Below are 15175 nucleotides of genomic sequence, written 5' to 3'. Positions count from 1 at the left end.
TATCTATCTATCTATCTATCTATCTATCTATCTATCTATCTATCTATCTATCTATCTATCTATCTATCTATCTATCTATCTATCTATCTATCATGCTGTGCTATCTAGCTAGACTTTGGCATGTAGTCCTTATGCAACCCGTCTCTATTTCTGTCCCTGCCTTCTTTCCTTTTCATGCTGTGGAAGAAGCAGGAGGTTGGTCTCTGCCTCGTATAATTCACAACCTGCAGTTACAATCTGTCAGTCTATCCTGCTATTAAGTTAATTTGCCACCTTCTCTTTTTTTCTTCATATAAGCAATGTCAAGGTTAAGATACACAGCAAGCTGTTGTATTTTAATCTACATTTCATCATGTAATTAAAAAAAACATTTAGTTATTTGATTAATAATATTTTATCTTCTGAATTATGCATCTGTTATAGGGTTACAGCAAGTTCACAGCAAAGAGCATGAGGTGCACCTCACAACCATTTGCTCAGATGGACTTTGGTTATTCATGATATGAAATACACAATATCCTTTATATCCTTTGTTAGTGCTGGGTGAATGCTCAATGTATGAACACATGCCATCCCAACAATTAGACTGTACATTCCAATTGGTTTTCACTTTATGCTACTTTACGGAGATGAAACACTGCAATGTGTTTTACTGTTTTTTTCAACTGCTTTGGTATATTTCTCCAAACATATCTGAAGGTCACAGAAGCTGAAAAAATGCATTTCCTTAAACAGCTCATGCATGCAGAAAAACACTATAGTTAACCTGCACAATTCATGTGTCTCTGACACTGAGTGCCAACAATACAAGGCTAATATTTTTTCCAAGGATTAGTGACAACTACAGCATGTCCTAGTGACTCTATTCACATGCTGATTTCAGGGGCGCAGTGTTTTACATTCTACTTTGTAAAGCAAAAGAGCACCTATACATTTGCATAGCACGTAAGGAAAAACTGACTGACAACACAGCACTATACAATGAACAGAATAAAACTGAAAATCTTTTGTAGTAGAAAGAATCATCTGAACCTCTGCTGAATTTGTTTGTCTGTTTTCTCACAATTAGAGAATTGAAGAGTCTCTCATTTTTATGGTAGTTCCATTTTAATGGGCAGAGACAGAAAAAACACATAAGATCTCTTACACTCAGTGTTGGGGAGTAACGGAATACATGTACCGCCGTTACGTATTTAAAATACAAAATATGAGTAACTGTATTCTGTTACAGTTACCGTTTAAAAAGGTGGTATTTAGAATACAGTTACTTTGCTGAAATAAAAGGATTACACGGTGGTATTTTCCTGTTTCATATGTTCGGCTATGCCCTCTCTATTTTTGGTTTCCACGCCCCAAACAAAACGCGCATTAAGAGGCTCTAATGCCTGCATCTCAATCTCGCGGCCCATGTCACCTCTACTTGCAGCCCGCATAATGATGTGAATATTTAAAAAAATGATTCACAAAAATGATTTCATATGAAGGCAATAGGCAGAGTGTTACAGGCATAGCCCTAAAGAATGTAGCCTCATGGGCAGTGTAGTCCGTGCTGCAGTGAGAATGGACTGCCATACCCTTGTGTGTCTGTGAGCGCGAGGAGCGAGTAAAAGGAAAAGTAGGAGTTGTCACCAAGCAGAAACGGGAGCTGGAAGCATGTATATATAATAATAACCACTGCAGCCAAAAAGAGTGCCTGATGAGCCCAGTTGTAAGTAAGCTATTAAGACTCGACTATACACTTTTTTCGTGTTTTTCTCCAAAACAATAAGTTCCGTTGGAGCAGCCTTTCAATGCACAGCAAACAACCAAGTAAAGCTAGTTTTCGGCCACGAGCCCGACACGAACCTGACGTATTAGCCAGAGGTCGCTTTAGTACGGTTCAGAGCCGCGGACCTGTTTTATATACGTGCTGAATAGTTTTCTATACGAGATCGCTGCAAAAAGTGTAGCCTTACCTAACGTCAACCTGCTGTTACTTATTTTATATTAAGATTTAAACATCTGATTGGTATTGGTATGGCGAATAACCTTCAGTAAAAGTAATAAATCACACAGCAATAGTACATTCATGTAGTTGTAAAAAAGCATGATAATGTAATAGGTAATCCAAAGTATTCAGAATACGTTACTCTCATTGAGTAACGTAACGGAATACGTTACAAAATACATTTTGGGGCATGTATTCTGTATTCTGAAGTGGAATACATTTTAAAAGTAACCTTCCCAACACTGCTTACACTTACTCTTATTACTTACACTACTGACCTAAACATGTGGACAATTAGCTGGACTATTCTGCATGTGATGAGTCAACACAACATTTTATACAGTAAAAAATAAACAGAGTTTTTTATTCCAAAAAGAATCAATAAGTGTTCTGCTTAGTGATTTGCCAAATTGTATTGAAACATTTGAAAATGCCACTGTATAGAGAGCAGCTCTTTCTGAATAACAAAATGCTGTAAAAGATTTCTCATACGAACTTTAACTGTAATTTGAGAATTAAGCCAAAGCCACTGAGGAAAACGAAAAATTTTCCACATCATACACACATACGATGGTTAACCCCATGAATGACTTCTTACGTCCTTCATGAGGCCATGTCATGGAATCGCTTGAATAATCATTTAGCTTTTTAATTTTTCAGACAGATGACTAGATGCACTTTGAGGAATGCTGTATGCACGCCACTTAAATGCACCTTCACAGTCTCGCTCAAACGATATTTGTCATTTCCAAGCTTCTTTCTGTCCAGTACCTCTCCCTGCAGTTGTTTTGTTAACTGTTTCTACTTGTGTTTCAGGGAATCACCTTTGATGAGTTCAGATCCTTCTTCCAGTTTCTCAACAACCTTGAAGACTTTGCCATTGCCATGCAGATGTATAACTTTGCTGCACGCTCCATTGGACAAGGTATTAAAACTGTATTGAGCTTGAAATGCGGGCACTGAAGGTCTCTGCTTACACTCACTGATGCTGTGTTTTCTCCTTCAGGTTTTTCACTCAGCTGCACTTAGACAAATGATCAAAGTCATTTTTACTTTCTCCCCTGATAGATGAGTTTGCCAGAGCGGTGTATGTGGCCACAGGGCTCAAGCTGACACGTCACCTTGTAAACACCATCTTCAAGATCTTCGATGTTGATCACGATGACCAGCTGTCCTACAAAGAGTTCATTGGTATCATGAAGGACCGGCTGCACAGGGGAGCCAGGGTAAAGAACTTCCTTCTTTTTGAGAAAAAGTGCACTCAGCTCCAACTGAAAAATCTTTGTTTAGAAAAAGTTTGAAGCACAGCCAGTCACCAGGACACGAAAAAGGAACCACTTTTGAGAAATATACCTCCCTTCGCAGAAAGGTCTGAGGTCAAGTGGGCTCCAGAGCACTTACAAAGAGACAGGTTTCTCATTAAGATTTAGGGTGTACTCCCACTTGACCAGTTGCCTTATGCTCTGCCTGAGTACTGAGCACCCAAAGGCAGCTATAGTTTGGGAGTTCTATGGCCAGATGTAAACTACAGATGAACTGTACATGTGTAGCATGCCTGAGCCCAACTGAACCGCACATGGGCACATGGGCACATACTCCATTAACACAAACAACCTACAGAACCTAAAAGATCTGCTGCTGAACTTCCAGATACCTCGAGGCGCCTTCACAACCTATGACAGCAAAGCGTGTAATAGACACACTGGATTGCTGTGTCCAGTTCACACTTTACCTCTCTAAAGTGTGAAATGGAGACGCAAGTTGCAACAAGGGAAGAAAATATATGTAAAGCCATAAAGTCCACAGTGACCAAGAAAGGTATAAAGTACATTCTTGGCTCCCACTATGCCAGAAATTATTAAGCTAAGTGGCTAATTTGCTCATGAATGCATTAGTAATGTCTCTTTAAATGCTTTACTTTGATTATTTTCATGTTGGCCTGAAATGAAATATCTCCCTCTACTGGTACTGCAGCTTACTGCAGCTTCTGCATGCGTGTCCATTTCACGCTTTGGAGAGGCAAAGTGTGAAATGGACACTGTGGACCGGCGTGTCTATTACACGCTATGCCATGATACCAGGTTGTGTGCACACCTTGCTTTAGTGGGTCAAAGCTGTTTTGATAGCACCTAGAGGACCAGAAGAACGGTGTAGTCATAGCATCTGGGTTCTCAAGTATAAACTCTGACATCCAGCATTACCCAAAAACTTGGTCGAGGTGGAGTTACAATTTCAAAGTTAGCCACATAAACAAATTACAAGGATTTAAAACTATAGGATGTGTTATTTCTTGAGCATTTTAGATTCAAAAAAGAAGAGCTGAAATTTAAAACATGGGAGCTTCTTGTTGCCTGTTTCATTATAGAATAACAAATCAGTCTTTACCTTAAATGCAAACTAGCTTTACCTGTGCCAGGATTTAGTGTCACAGAGTAACAAAAAAACAGGAAATCCAAAACTACAATTATTATTGTTATTCAGCTGTTTCTTAAACCTTTTTTGTAGAAGAAGTTCTGCTGGTACAACTAAGCCATCCTTTACTCATGACTGTTTGTGCTCTTCAGTTGCAGTCAAGTAGTTAAGGTAAATCAACAGTTACCCAAAACAAAAGAAAAATGCATTTAACATACACACATGATAACAGGGTTAAAAATATTGATGAAAGACTTTTAGTAAGCATCAGGAATGTAACAAAAAAAGCTTAAATGGAAGATAATTTGCAGGCTTGTGGGTTGGAAATCACCTATAAGCAATTTGGTGATGCTGTCAGAAAAGGCCATACTGCCCCCCAGTGGTGGATTTTGATGCAATAACACTGCTCAGATCCTTTTTTTCTACAGAGGTTGTCATGTGATAATAAACTTGGCACCACTGTAGGCCTGGATGTTGCACTTTATATGGTCCCGTATGTCCCTTTTGATGCTGTCTTGGCCTCACTGTCTTGGCTTTTTAACAGTGTTCTCTTTTGTCCTTACTTTGCTGATGTACCTCTCTCTTCATCTCCTTTCTAACCCATGCTTTTTTCCCTATTGTCATGAATTTACCACACTTATACTTTTGTTTTTCTCACCTTCCATGTGCCCACCACTTTTGCGATTGTTTTCCTGTCTTCCTGCCTCACTCTGGCTGTCTACACACATCTCAGGGCTATAAAGCTGTGGAGCGTGCTACCTCCTTCAGGTCCTGTCTGAAGAAGGAGCTGGCAAGCAGATAAGTATCACTAACAGCTACAGTTCAAGGAGTTTGTTCGTTGTTATTTCTAGAGTTGCAGGTAGTTTCTTGACTTGAATTCAGTCTGGATTATGACTTCTTTTGCGTGTCTGATTCACCTGAACTGTTTAGCCTCATTACAATGTATCTACAGAATGGGTTTTCATATAATTCATAGAGTATACTGTACAATATTTTGTGAACCTGTATGTGTAAGAGTAGGAGCAGTAGGTTGCTGAATATCTTCAGTAATATCTGAGGGCATTTTACTCCACTGTGATACTTTAAAAACTGCCACTGTGTCCCAGTAGTTGCCATATTTTAGTTGACTGTACATTTTGAATAAAGTTTAAAGGTAGTGAGTTGTTGAAGTGAACTGCGTCCGATTGCTCTGTGGTTACCAGGTGAAGGGCAGACAGCACACCTCCTTCTCCAGATGTGTTCGCTCTGAGGCCCGGAGACAGGTGCACCTGTTGTGGAGGAGGTACAAGGAGCCATAGAGAGTGGACGAAATCTGATGGAGCTTCGACGTTAATTAATCAGGAGGAGCCAGTATTTGTGGAGCAGTTCTCCTGTCGACCTTCAGACTGTACATATGTGATTACTGCAAGCATGACCGCACAAAGCCGACTGATTCTCTCTGTGATGATAATAAATGTCATTCTTTTTTTCTTTTTTTTTTTGTTGCCCTGTTTCCAGTCATCCATCCATCCATTGATCTGATGTCAGTTATCCTGGGTATGATTTACATGTAGTTAAATGTTGATTTGTTACTATAGAAATTTAATGTCTGTTCTAACGCGATACCTCCACAATGGTGGGAACTTTGTCATTTTGTTTTTTATAATAAGGAGGAGAACTTTTGGTTAACACTGACACCCTGAAATCTATAGGCCCAAAAGTTGCTTTCTTTACTTTAATTATTGCATTTATTAAAACTTGTTTTGTTAGTTCCGCTACAGCACTGCAATCTATAGGAGCACAAGAATCTTTAAATGAGTTCTAGGGGATTAAAGTAACATCCATATAAAACTGATAACAGTTATACAATATGAAACCTGCATGTTGCTGAAACTATATAATTAATTGAATGTGTTGTGGATCTGTAATGTCCTCAACTCATTTATATTATGTTAAGCAGTAGTTCCATCTAACCCCTTACTTTTTGTTGCACGAACAGTATGACTCACACTACTGTTGCAGTTAGGAATGCTTTATTATCTTAATACTACAGCAGGTCTTGGTATGAAAAATGTATTTCAATATTTTTTCGGGGTGAATGTTTTTGCCTCTTTCGTGTTTCCTGGTTTCCTAGTATTCATAAGTAGATGCACACATAGGTGCCTTTGATCCACCCCCCCTTTTCCAAAGCAATTCACGAGTTTTTGAGCTTTTAATTCCAAATACAAAACTTATGCATTGATGACTACACGTTGTCTTAGCATGACATATGTCTGATAATTGGAACATCAAGTTGAATTGTCTTAATGTATTATAAATTGTTCTGATATTTAAAACGATCATTTAAATGTAACGAGTGCGTTTGTTTAATTAATTTCATGCACGAATAAACTATTTTAAGAAAACACTGTCCCTGAGCATGCGCAACAAAACAAAACGTTAATAACTGGGGAGTCTCCTGGCTATCTGGCTTTATTTTAAAGCTTTTAAAAATTGAGACTGTTTCTTTAAGACAAAGCGAATGTGCTGCTGGACAACATGCTGGTGAGTAGTTTGTTTCAAAGATGATTAAAAATATTTTTATAGAAAGAAAATTAAGATGGAAGCGTGGTGTCTCTGGGTGAAAACATTTATGTTAGCCGATAATTAGCTACAGTCTGTTTAAAATGTAGTTAAAAATACCGTCGACTGAGCCTTTTGTGGCGCACTTTTATTTTAGTTTTCGCCCTTAGTGTGTTGCTTTTAGTTGCAGATGAAACAATTTCACCTAGCTTTTTCAGTTAAAGTTAGGCGTCTGTGTTGAAGTCATTCGACGCCTAGTGAGTTTTTCTAGGATGTTGTGTACTAAGGTAACGGAGTTCTTTTTATTTTTATTATTTTAAGCAAGAATTAACCGAAATATAAATTTTGGCAGTCTTCTAAACATTGAATATCGCGTGACGATTAAACTCTGTTAGCCAATGAAATGCTGCCCTCGTGTGTCGTAACAAGGGTAGCTGCGGTGCTACATGTACAGATTCGACGTCTTATATTACAAAAGAAAAAACAATAGACGTGTCTCTTTTTTGTGATTTGTGTATCGTTAATATTTTAACCAATTGTTACAAGTTTAAACTTTTTTTTAATTAAACAAATTGTAATAGTGGTTTCTAAGCGGAACGCTTCCTCTTTGCCAGATTCATGTCAGGAGTATAATAAGCGATGCACCACACAACATTTATTTAAACTTAAGGTTACTGCTATTTCCATGATCAACGCATTGTGTCTTTCAATTTTTATGTTATTCACAACTTTATATTTCAGGGAAACAATAAAAATAACGGTTGTTACAGATTTTTGAGTGAAAATAAATAAATTCGTATAGTGATGTATGCGATTGCTTTCGCAAAGCATTGTGGGACTGGAAACTGGATTTTAAAACTTAAATAAACAGCTTTAGCCACACTTTTAGATCTACTTGCATAATCGTAGCTCTGTAAAAGTTATAGTCTACTAACTCCTCGCGGACTGATCGTTTAGATCATGTTTAACAGTTGACATAAACCGTGAGTGAGAACGGCGTTCCCGAGAATCACTTCTTGCTTCGACCCAGAAGTTCGTTAAGACTATACTTTCAGGGATCATTTCTATAGTTTCTAACTTGAGAAATGTGTTTCTAAAGTGTTTGGTCTCGCTAACCACGATGATGAGTCGTGATATTCCCTTCTGAGCGTGAAGCGGATAGAGAATAATGATTCAGTTCATACGTTCTCTGTCATTGATGACCGGTCTTTACTTCCTTGTGGAGTAATGAGGAAGGGAATATGATCAGAGTGGTTACGAATAGTGTGCAAAAATTATACATGTTATGAAAGTACCTAATTTTCATAACGTTTATCTACAACAGTGACAAATGTTACAATAGCTGCTTGAGTTTCAGTGAAACAGTTTACCTCATCTCTAGAACAAGTCTCAAATTAACCCTTTTGTCAAGTCATGTGTACTTAAATTGTGCATAAAAAAAGTCCCTCGTGCTTGAGGGACATTTACACAACCTATCTTATTTGTCAGTAAGAGACTGGCCTTTTGAATCTTTTCTGCTTCAACATAATGTCGCCACTATCACAAAGTCACTTTTGTAACCTTTATTTACACGTCAGGTTCCCTAATAACTTTTATAAAATTGATCTGTTAGTCTGGCCGTTCTCTCTTGTACATTTGCTGTCAGTATTGTTAGAGGTATCCATTGATTGGATGTGCTACATAGTATTATTTGCATAAACACAGTTGATTGGCCAAAACATGGTAACAGGCGGAGCGTATTGAATGTCAAAGAGGAACCCTGAGTGCGGAAGACTTTACAGAAAAGCACATGCAGTTTCCACATGTAAATACACTAAGACTATACTTTCAGGGATCATTTCTATAGTTTCTAACTTGAGGAATGTGTTTCTAAAGTGTATGGTCTCGCTAACCACGATGATGAGTCGTGATATTCCTTTCTGAGCGTGAAGCGGATAGAGAATAATGATTCAGTTCATCTGTTCTCTGTCTTTGATGACCGGTCTTTACTTCCTTGTGGAGTAATGAGGAAGGGAATATGATCAGAGTGGTTACAATGGGTACAAAAGAAATCATATAAAGCTATGTTTTCAGCAGGAATGGTTTCCTATGGCAGCAACAGGCACTACATACAAGTGTTGTCTTCATTCTTTTTGTTAACACCATTTTGTGAAACAACCGTACAGCCAGTACTTTTAAAATATAAAACAGGGCTTCTTATCATACCCAAGTATCAATAATTATTATCAACACATGATTGTCATGTCATTTTTGAGAGTGTTATGGATTTTATTCTCACCTACTTTGTATGTAGACTGAGTAGATCCCAATAATCTTTCTTACAGATGTTTCGACACTGCTGCATTTTGTGTAGGAAGGAAAATATATTCCGGCAACAAAACCAAATTTATATAGACAACAGAAAAAACAAACAAACAAAAACCTTCCCCCAAAAACAAATTAAGAACAAATTACACAAGGAGGAGGACGAATCCAAGGCCTTCAGCATCGAGCCAGACCGGACTAGCTGAATCCGTACTGATAAAAAAAGAATACCCAGTTCTACTTTAGCACACTGATTACCTGCAGGCCTTACTGAGATATTTAAGTGATAGATTCGGCCCACTGAAACATGTGAAATTGTTTTTTTATTGGAAGTAAAAAAAAAAAATCTCAAACATGAAGTGAGAACAGGTCTGAATCAAACCTTTTTGTCCAGTCATGTGTTTGTTTATTGTACATAGAACAAAAAAAAGCACATTTAAATTCCAGGTCTACAAAAACAATTTCAGAACATGTATCTGTAAAAGATGTGTAGTTATACTTTTTATGTTTAGTTACGCTTACTATACTACAGTTAAAGAATTCATAATAAACATATTCATGATGCACTCACTTCATAAATCATGAGCCAACTTTACAAGTTAAAAATATCAGTAGTCGGGTCAGCTGTGTCTCTCTGTTGTCTAATAATCTGTCTGTATGTGAAGGAACCTGCAAGTTAGCACAGTCTATTTATGTACTCAGATTGCTAAACCACCTTATATTTTTTGTACTTCATGTTTGAGGGACACTTACACAATCTGTCTAATTTGTCAGTGAGTGAGAGGCGGGCCTTTTGAATCTTTTTAGCTTCAACTGAATGGCGCAACCATCACACTTTTGTTTACTTTTATTTACACGTCATGTTCCCTAAAAACTTTTATAAAGTTGATCTGTTAGTCTGGCCGTTCTCTCTTGTACGTTTGCCCCTATTGTTAGAGGTATCCAGTGATTGGATGTGCTACATAGTATTATTTGCATAAATACAGATGATTGGCCAAATCGTGGTAACAGGCGGAGCTTATTGAAAGTCAGAGAGGAACCCTGAGTGATGAAGACTTCACAGAAAAGCAGATGCAGTTTTCTGATGTTAGCACACTAAGACTATACTTTCAGGGATCATTTCTATAGTTTCTAACTTGAGAAATGTGTTTCTAAAGTGTTTGGTCTCGCTAACCACGATGAAGAGTCGTGATATTCCTTTCTGAGCGTGAAGCGGATAGAGAATAATGGTTCAGTTCATATGTTCTCTGTCATTGATGACCGGTCTTTACTTCCTTGTGGAGTAATGAGGAAGGGAATATGATCAGAGTGGTTAGTAAAACTGTTTAAATGAAACTGAATGATTGGGTTATACACTGCTACAGTAGTATTACTCCGTGTTAATGGCAATCTGAGCCTTTCCTTAATGTCACTTCTCAGTGGCACTTCTGTGAAATCGCCTTGCACAGTTCAAAACCGGTGATACTTATTATACCAAATTATTAATGATCAACATGTTTTTCATATCTTCAGTAGATTTAAATGCCTGCTACTTTGTATGTGGGCTGAGTAGGCCCCAGTAAGCTTTGTAAAAGATTTTTCAACTACGGTGGCATCAAGTGTGATCAAATGTTGCTAATTATGCTGATGGAAAATGAAGATGAACAAGAGAAAATCAAATGTCTACATTTGTCATGTTTAACATATTTCAGGGTTTAGTTAGTGTCTTTTTGGGCAGTTTACCTCTTTAGCCTTGGAAACGCTGCAAGTATACATAGGTAGGCTAACCTATAAATATGAGGATATATGACTTATCATTCCTTCCAATCTAAAGGATCATGTGTCCTTGGAAGAGATGCAGCCGTGGGCTATTTTTTGACCTCCACAGCTGCATCAGCAAACTGTCCTTTGCTTCTGCTGCTGGAGTTGATGACTTTTAACATTTCAAGGAATTTATGTTGTTATCTGTTTTGTTCTGCACTCTGCTAGTCAAACTTTTAAGCAGAAACTAAGCCAGCAGTTGAAACTGGGGCAAAGCGCACCAAAACCTATATTACTTATGGTCATGTAACACGGGTGTTTCGAACTACACTTTGTAGCAGCGTTTCAAAACATCTGCTTAACACGCTGCTAAAACATAAATATCGAGTCCCATCCCTTTCCATCCTACACACTAGAGGTAGTTCTCAGAGGCATGTCTCAGTGTTATGGAGCAAGAGGATTGACCAACATTGGTATTTTCTCTCCTCTGTGTCTAGTGTGTTGCTCTGGTTTCATCAAACAGCAGATTTACGCAGCTCCTCTAATGCGCACACTCTTTGCTCCTCTGTCTCTTTACATCCTCTGTATTTATGTTCTTTGCATAAACACAGATGATTGGACGAGACATGGCAACTGCACAAGGTTTATAGAATAGCAGAGAAGAACCCTGACTGATGAAGACTTTACTGAAAACCACATGCAGTTTACACATGTGAGCACACTAAGACTATACTTTCAGGGATCATTTCTATAGTTTCTGACTTGAGAAATGTGTTTCAAAAGTGTACTGTCTCGCTAACCACGATGATGAGTCGTGATGTTTCCTTCTGAGCATGAAGCTGGTGGAGAAAAATGATTCATTTCATTCTCTCTATCATTGATGATTGCTCTTTGCTGAGCACTGAGGAAGGGAACATGATCAGAGTGGTTATAAGAGTGTTAAAAAGTAGTAAAGTGTGGTTTAGTTGTTTTCTTGGATGCTTGTGTTTAAAGTTTCTGTTACAGACACTGTTACCTTATTAAAAAGTCATCTTAGTTGTTGCACTGAAATCTTAAAAGAGGACTGAGGACTGTTGGAGTGTCAGGTTAGTAAATTAGAAAGAAAAAAAGTTATACATCCTTAAATGTTATCCAGGTGCTTTTACACAGTCTTACTTCTTAATGACTCAGAGACATGAACCTTTTGAATCTTTTCAACCTGAAACAAATAGTCTTTTTCATTAAGTCATTGTTATGTAACCTTTATTTACCATCCCTCTTACCTGTTATTTTTTTTCTTTTATTTAGTGCTGTCATTCTCTCTTACATGTTTGTACAGTGTTTTTTACACAGACTGGAGGAGCATGAAGCTGATAGACAGTTTTATTTCATGTGTTGTCTGTTATTGACAATCAGAGTGGTTACGCAGCCATGCCAAGAGTAAAATTACATTAATTCTTTCGATTAGGGCTGAACGATTATTGAAAATAATCTAATTGCGATTTTTGCCCCAATATTGCGATGCGATTATTTTTTAAGGTCTTTGTCTTCTGTATTATTAAACAAAGACAAGCAATACATCATATAGTATGGCCAATACTATATTACATTAATTTTAAACTGTTCTTTCCTGGAAGACAGACCTCTGTTATGATGACATGAGGTGATGCATGAATTGATGACTGACATTTATCTTCTTCAATCACAACAGTATATTTGAACATACACAATAGTTTATTTTTAGCTTACAAACATCTGAGCATAAAGTGCTGACAAGGAACCCTGGTGTAAACATTAAAATGAAAGTCAGTACAATGTGCAGATTGCAGAAATATACATAAAAAAAATCAGTGGCTTTACCACACTCAGTTTTTCGACATCTGTGAACTACTAGACAGTCATTAAATTAAAAAATAATATTAAATAAATAAAACTAATAAATAAAAAATACACACATCTTACTGATCTCTGCAGTCAGTAACATTACACATAAAGTGCAAACATAATAGCAATTGTATAAACACACACAAACACGCCTTTAAATTAAAACTGGCTGAACATCTTGATCATCTGCAGTAACAGCAACACAGCACAAACTAAAGTGCACAATGAGTATGGCTCAGCTAGCCATAATCATCCTAGCTCGCAGGTTTTTTGCTAGGAAGACCAGCATATCTACTTTTGCTGGCTTTAAGGATGAGCGAGTGCAGGTCACTATATTCCCTCCAGTGCTGAACAGACGCTCTGAGGGGGCACTTGTGGCTGGCACACACAGATATTTGCGGGCCATCTTGCACAGTCGTGGAAAGTGAATGTTGTGCACCTTCCACCAGGCTAAGAGATCATCCTCTCCGTCAATGACAGGGGTCAACAGGTAACTATTCAACTCTGCCTGCACGACATCTTCAAGTGGCAGAGGCAAAGCTGAACAGGCCGCACTGGTTTTAAAAAGACTACCAAGAGTCTTCTTTGCCTTTCCCCCAGAGGCCTGTGGACTTGGCGAATTCTGAGCAGTTTCAGTGCGAGACCTCTTCTCCTGCCAGATGGGAAGAGAGACATTAGTTTTGCAGTTAGCTTATATATAAATATTATGTGTTTGTGGAAATATAATTTTCAAGGATTTACCTGATTATGTGTACGTCCAGCCGATTCCACCATTTCTGTCTTCAGTCGGGCCTTAATGGCAGGAAGGTTGTCTGCGCTGATGTATTGCGTTTTGAACCTAGGGTCCATGAACAACGCAACATCCAAAAGCTCCTGGGTGTTGAGGTCACTATACTTGTCGTTGAGGTATGCCAGGACCTTGGTTTTAATTGATCTAGTCAGATCAGTGTCCTCAGCATCTTCAGCCAAGACTGATGTTGCCAGAAGATGGAGAACTGGCTTGAGGTAGGAGATGCTCACATACTCTTCTCCAGAAAGAGCATCAGTAAATTCGGAGAGAGGATGCAGTGCCTTATGAATGGACTCCAACACTTCAGCATCCTGCCAGGTTGGGATGAGGGAGCGTGCATGTCGGTCACCTGTCAATACCTGCGATATGGCTTTCATCTGTTCGAGCACTCTGGCAATCATTTTCTCTTTGGACCCCCATCTTGTAGGGCACTCAGTAATGAGAGAGTGCTCAGGAAGCTTAAGCTCCTTCCGTGCCTCAGTGAGTGCTGCCTTTTTCTTCCAACTGTGCGAGAAGTGCCCCACCAACTTCTTGCACAGCCCAATTGCTCTTGATACTCTACCATCTTTGATTGCATTTTCTGGAGGGAAAAAAAATAAAGTAAAAAGTAAAATTAGTGTTAGACATACAATTGCAGTTATGATGCAAGGTTTCACCATTTCTCTCTCTCTCTCAAATTGCTTTATTAGCATGACTATGGGAACAGTGTTGCCAAAGCTATTGTTACATACATCATGACATACAAGAACATAAGACCATAAGACAAAAACAAAAAAGAAAATACATAAGAAGAGGTGGGTACATCAGGGTGGGGTTGACATAACATATCTAGAATTAACAGCAGTAAAGAACAAGATAAATAATAGTGTGGTGTGTTTGTGGGAGAGAGTGATACACAGGCTCGCGCATACATGCATGCACACGCACACGCGCACACGCACACACACTCTCTCTCTCTCTCTCTCTCTCATGGCAGTAACTTACCAATAGCAAGATGTAATCTGTGTCCGAAACACTGGAGCCTGGTCCATTCGTTCAGCTGTGCTGCTTTCACATATTTGACGCGTTGTCCGTCGTTATGCAGACAAGGTTGGTCACCGTATTGACGGGCATCATGTCTTTCGCGATGCAGTGGGTTACTGCTTTGGTGATTTCCACGTGCCGTTTTGAAGTGCGTTCATATGGCGTAACACCGTCAAACAGTTCGGTCAGTGATCCTTGCCGAGTAACGTTACTAGGTTTATTCTGCACACTACTAGATTTTTTAGCCATACATCTATCATACTCTGTTTTGTGCTGAGTCTTAAGGTGCTGGTACAAATTTGTAGTGTTTCCCCGAGATGTAGAAACTCTCCCAAGACAGGTTTTAGACAGTACCTGACTCTGTGCGACATAATCTCTTTTAAACCCAAAATATTCCCACACGGCTGATGTGCAGTTCCTCTTTGGTACTAGCATCCCCGCAGGCTCTGGTTCTGTTGAACCTGAGGCCATTGTGTAGGCTACAGCTTTGCTTGCTAGTTCACTCTCGGTAGACT

At 38.6% G+C, this 15175-nt stretch overlaps 1 protein-coding gene, 1 long non-coding RNA gene and 4 other non-coding genes across 13 annotated transcripts in view; all 6 read left to right on the top strand.

Moving 5' to 3' along the window:
* The window catches only part of micu3a (mitochondrial calcium uptake family, member 3a), a 49810-nt gene extending 43993 nt beyond the window's left edge, over positions 1-5817 (top strand). For 4 of the 8 annotated variants that reach the window (XM_042224517.1, XM_042224519.1, XM_042224514.1 and 1 more), the window contains 4 exons: positions 190-195; positions 2804-2912; positions 3056-3213; positions 5602-5817. In XM_042224517.1, coding sequence (XP_042080451.1) covers positions 190-195; positions 2804-2912; positions 3056-3213; positions 5602-5697 — 369 coding nt within the window. In that variant the 3' untranslated portion in view covers positions 5698-5817. Of the gene's footprint in view, positions 1-189; positions 196-2803; positions 2913-3055; positions 3214-5132; positions 5202-5598 lie in introns of those variants that run through there. The other 4 variants (XM_042224518.1, XM_042224516.1, XM_005931271.3 and 1 more) reach the window with 3 other exon arrangements.
* A 1206-nt stretch (positions 5818-7023) lies between these two features.
* On the top strand, positions 7024-10556 carry LOC121815134. The gene is made up of 2 exons (XR_006054807.1): positions 7024-8969; positions 10345-10556. It is a non-coding gene; the product is annotated as an uncharacterized LOC121815134 (long non-coding RNA).
* LOC121815139 lies at positions 7980-8195 on the top strand. Its single transcript, XR_006054811.1, has one exon. It is a non-coding gene; the product is annotated as a small nucleolar RNA U3 (small nucleolar RNA).
* LOC121815148 lies at positions 8756-8971 on the top strand. The gene has a single exon (XR_006054818.1). It is a non-coding gene; the product is annotated as a small nucleolar RNA U3 (small nucleolar RNA).
* Positions 10342-10557, top strand: LOC121815149. The gene has a single exon (XR_006054819.1). It is a non-coding gene; the product is annotated as a small nucleolar RNA U3 (small nucleolar RNA).
* Positions 10558-11707: 1150 nt separating this feature from the next.
* Positions 11708-11913, top strand: LOC121815150. Its single transcript, XR_006054820.1, has one exon. It is a non-coding gene; the product is annotated as a small nucleolar RNA U3 (small nucleolar RNA).
* The last annotated feature ends 3262 nt before the right edge of the window (positions 11914-15175 follow it).

This window comes from Haplochromis burtoni, unplaced genomic scaffold (assembly GCF_018398535.1).
Source record: "Haplochromis burtoni strain Fernald_Lab_line unplaced genomic scaffold, NCSU_Asbu1 Contig_140, whole genome shotgun sequence".
NCBI classification, from domain to species: domain Eukaryota; kingdom Metazoa; phylum Chordata; class Actinopteri; order Cichliformes; family Cichlidae; genus Haplochromis; species Haplochromis burtoni.
The sequence above is the reverse complement of the archived record's forward strand: the minus strand, read 5'-3'. Positions and strand labels throughout refer to the sequence as shown.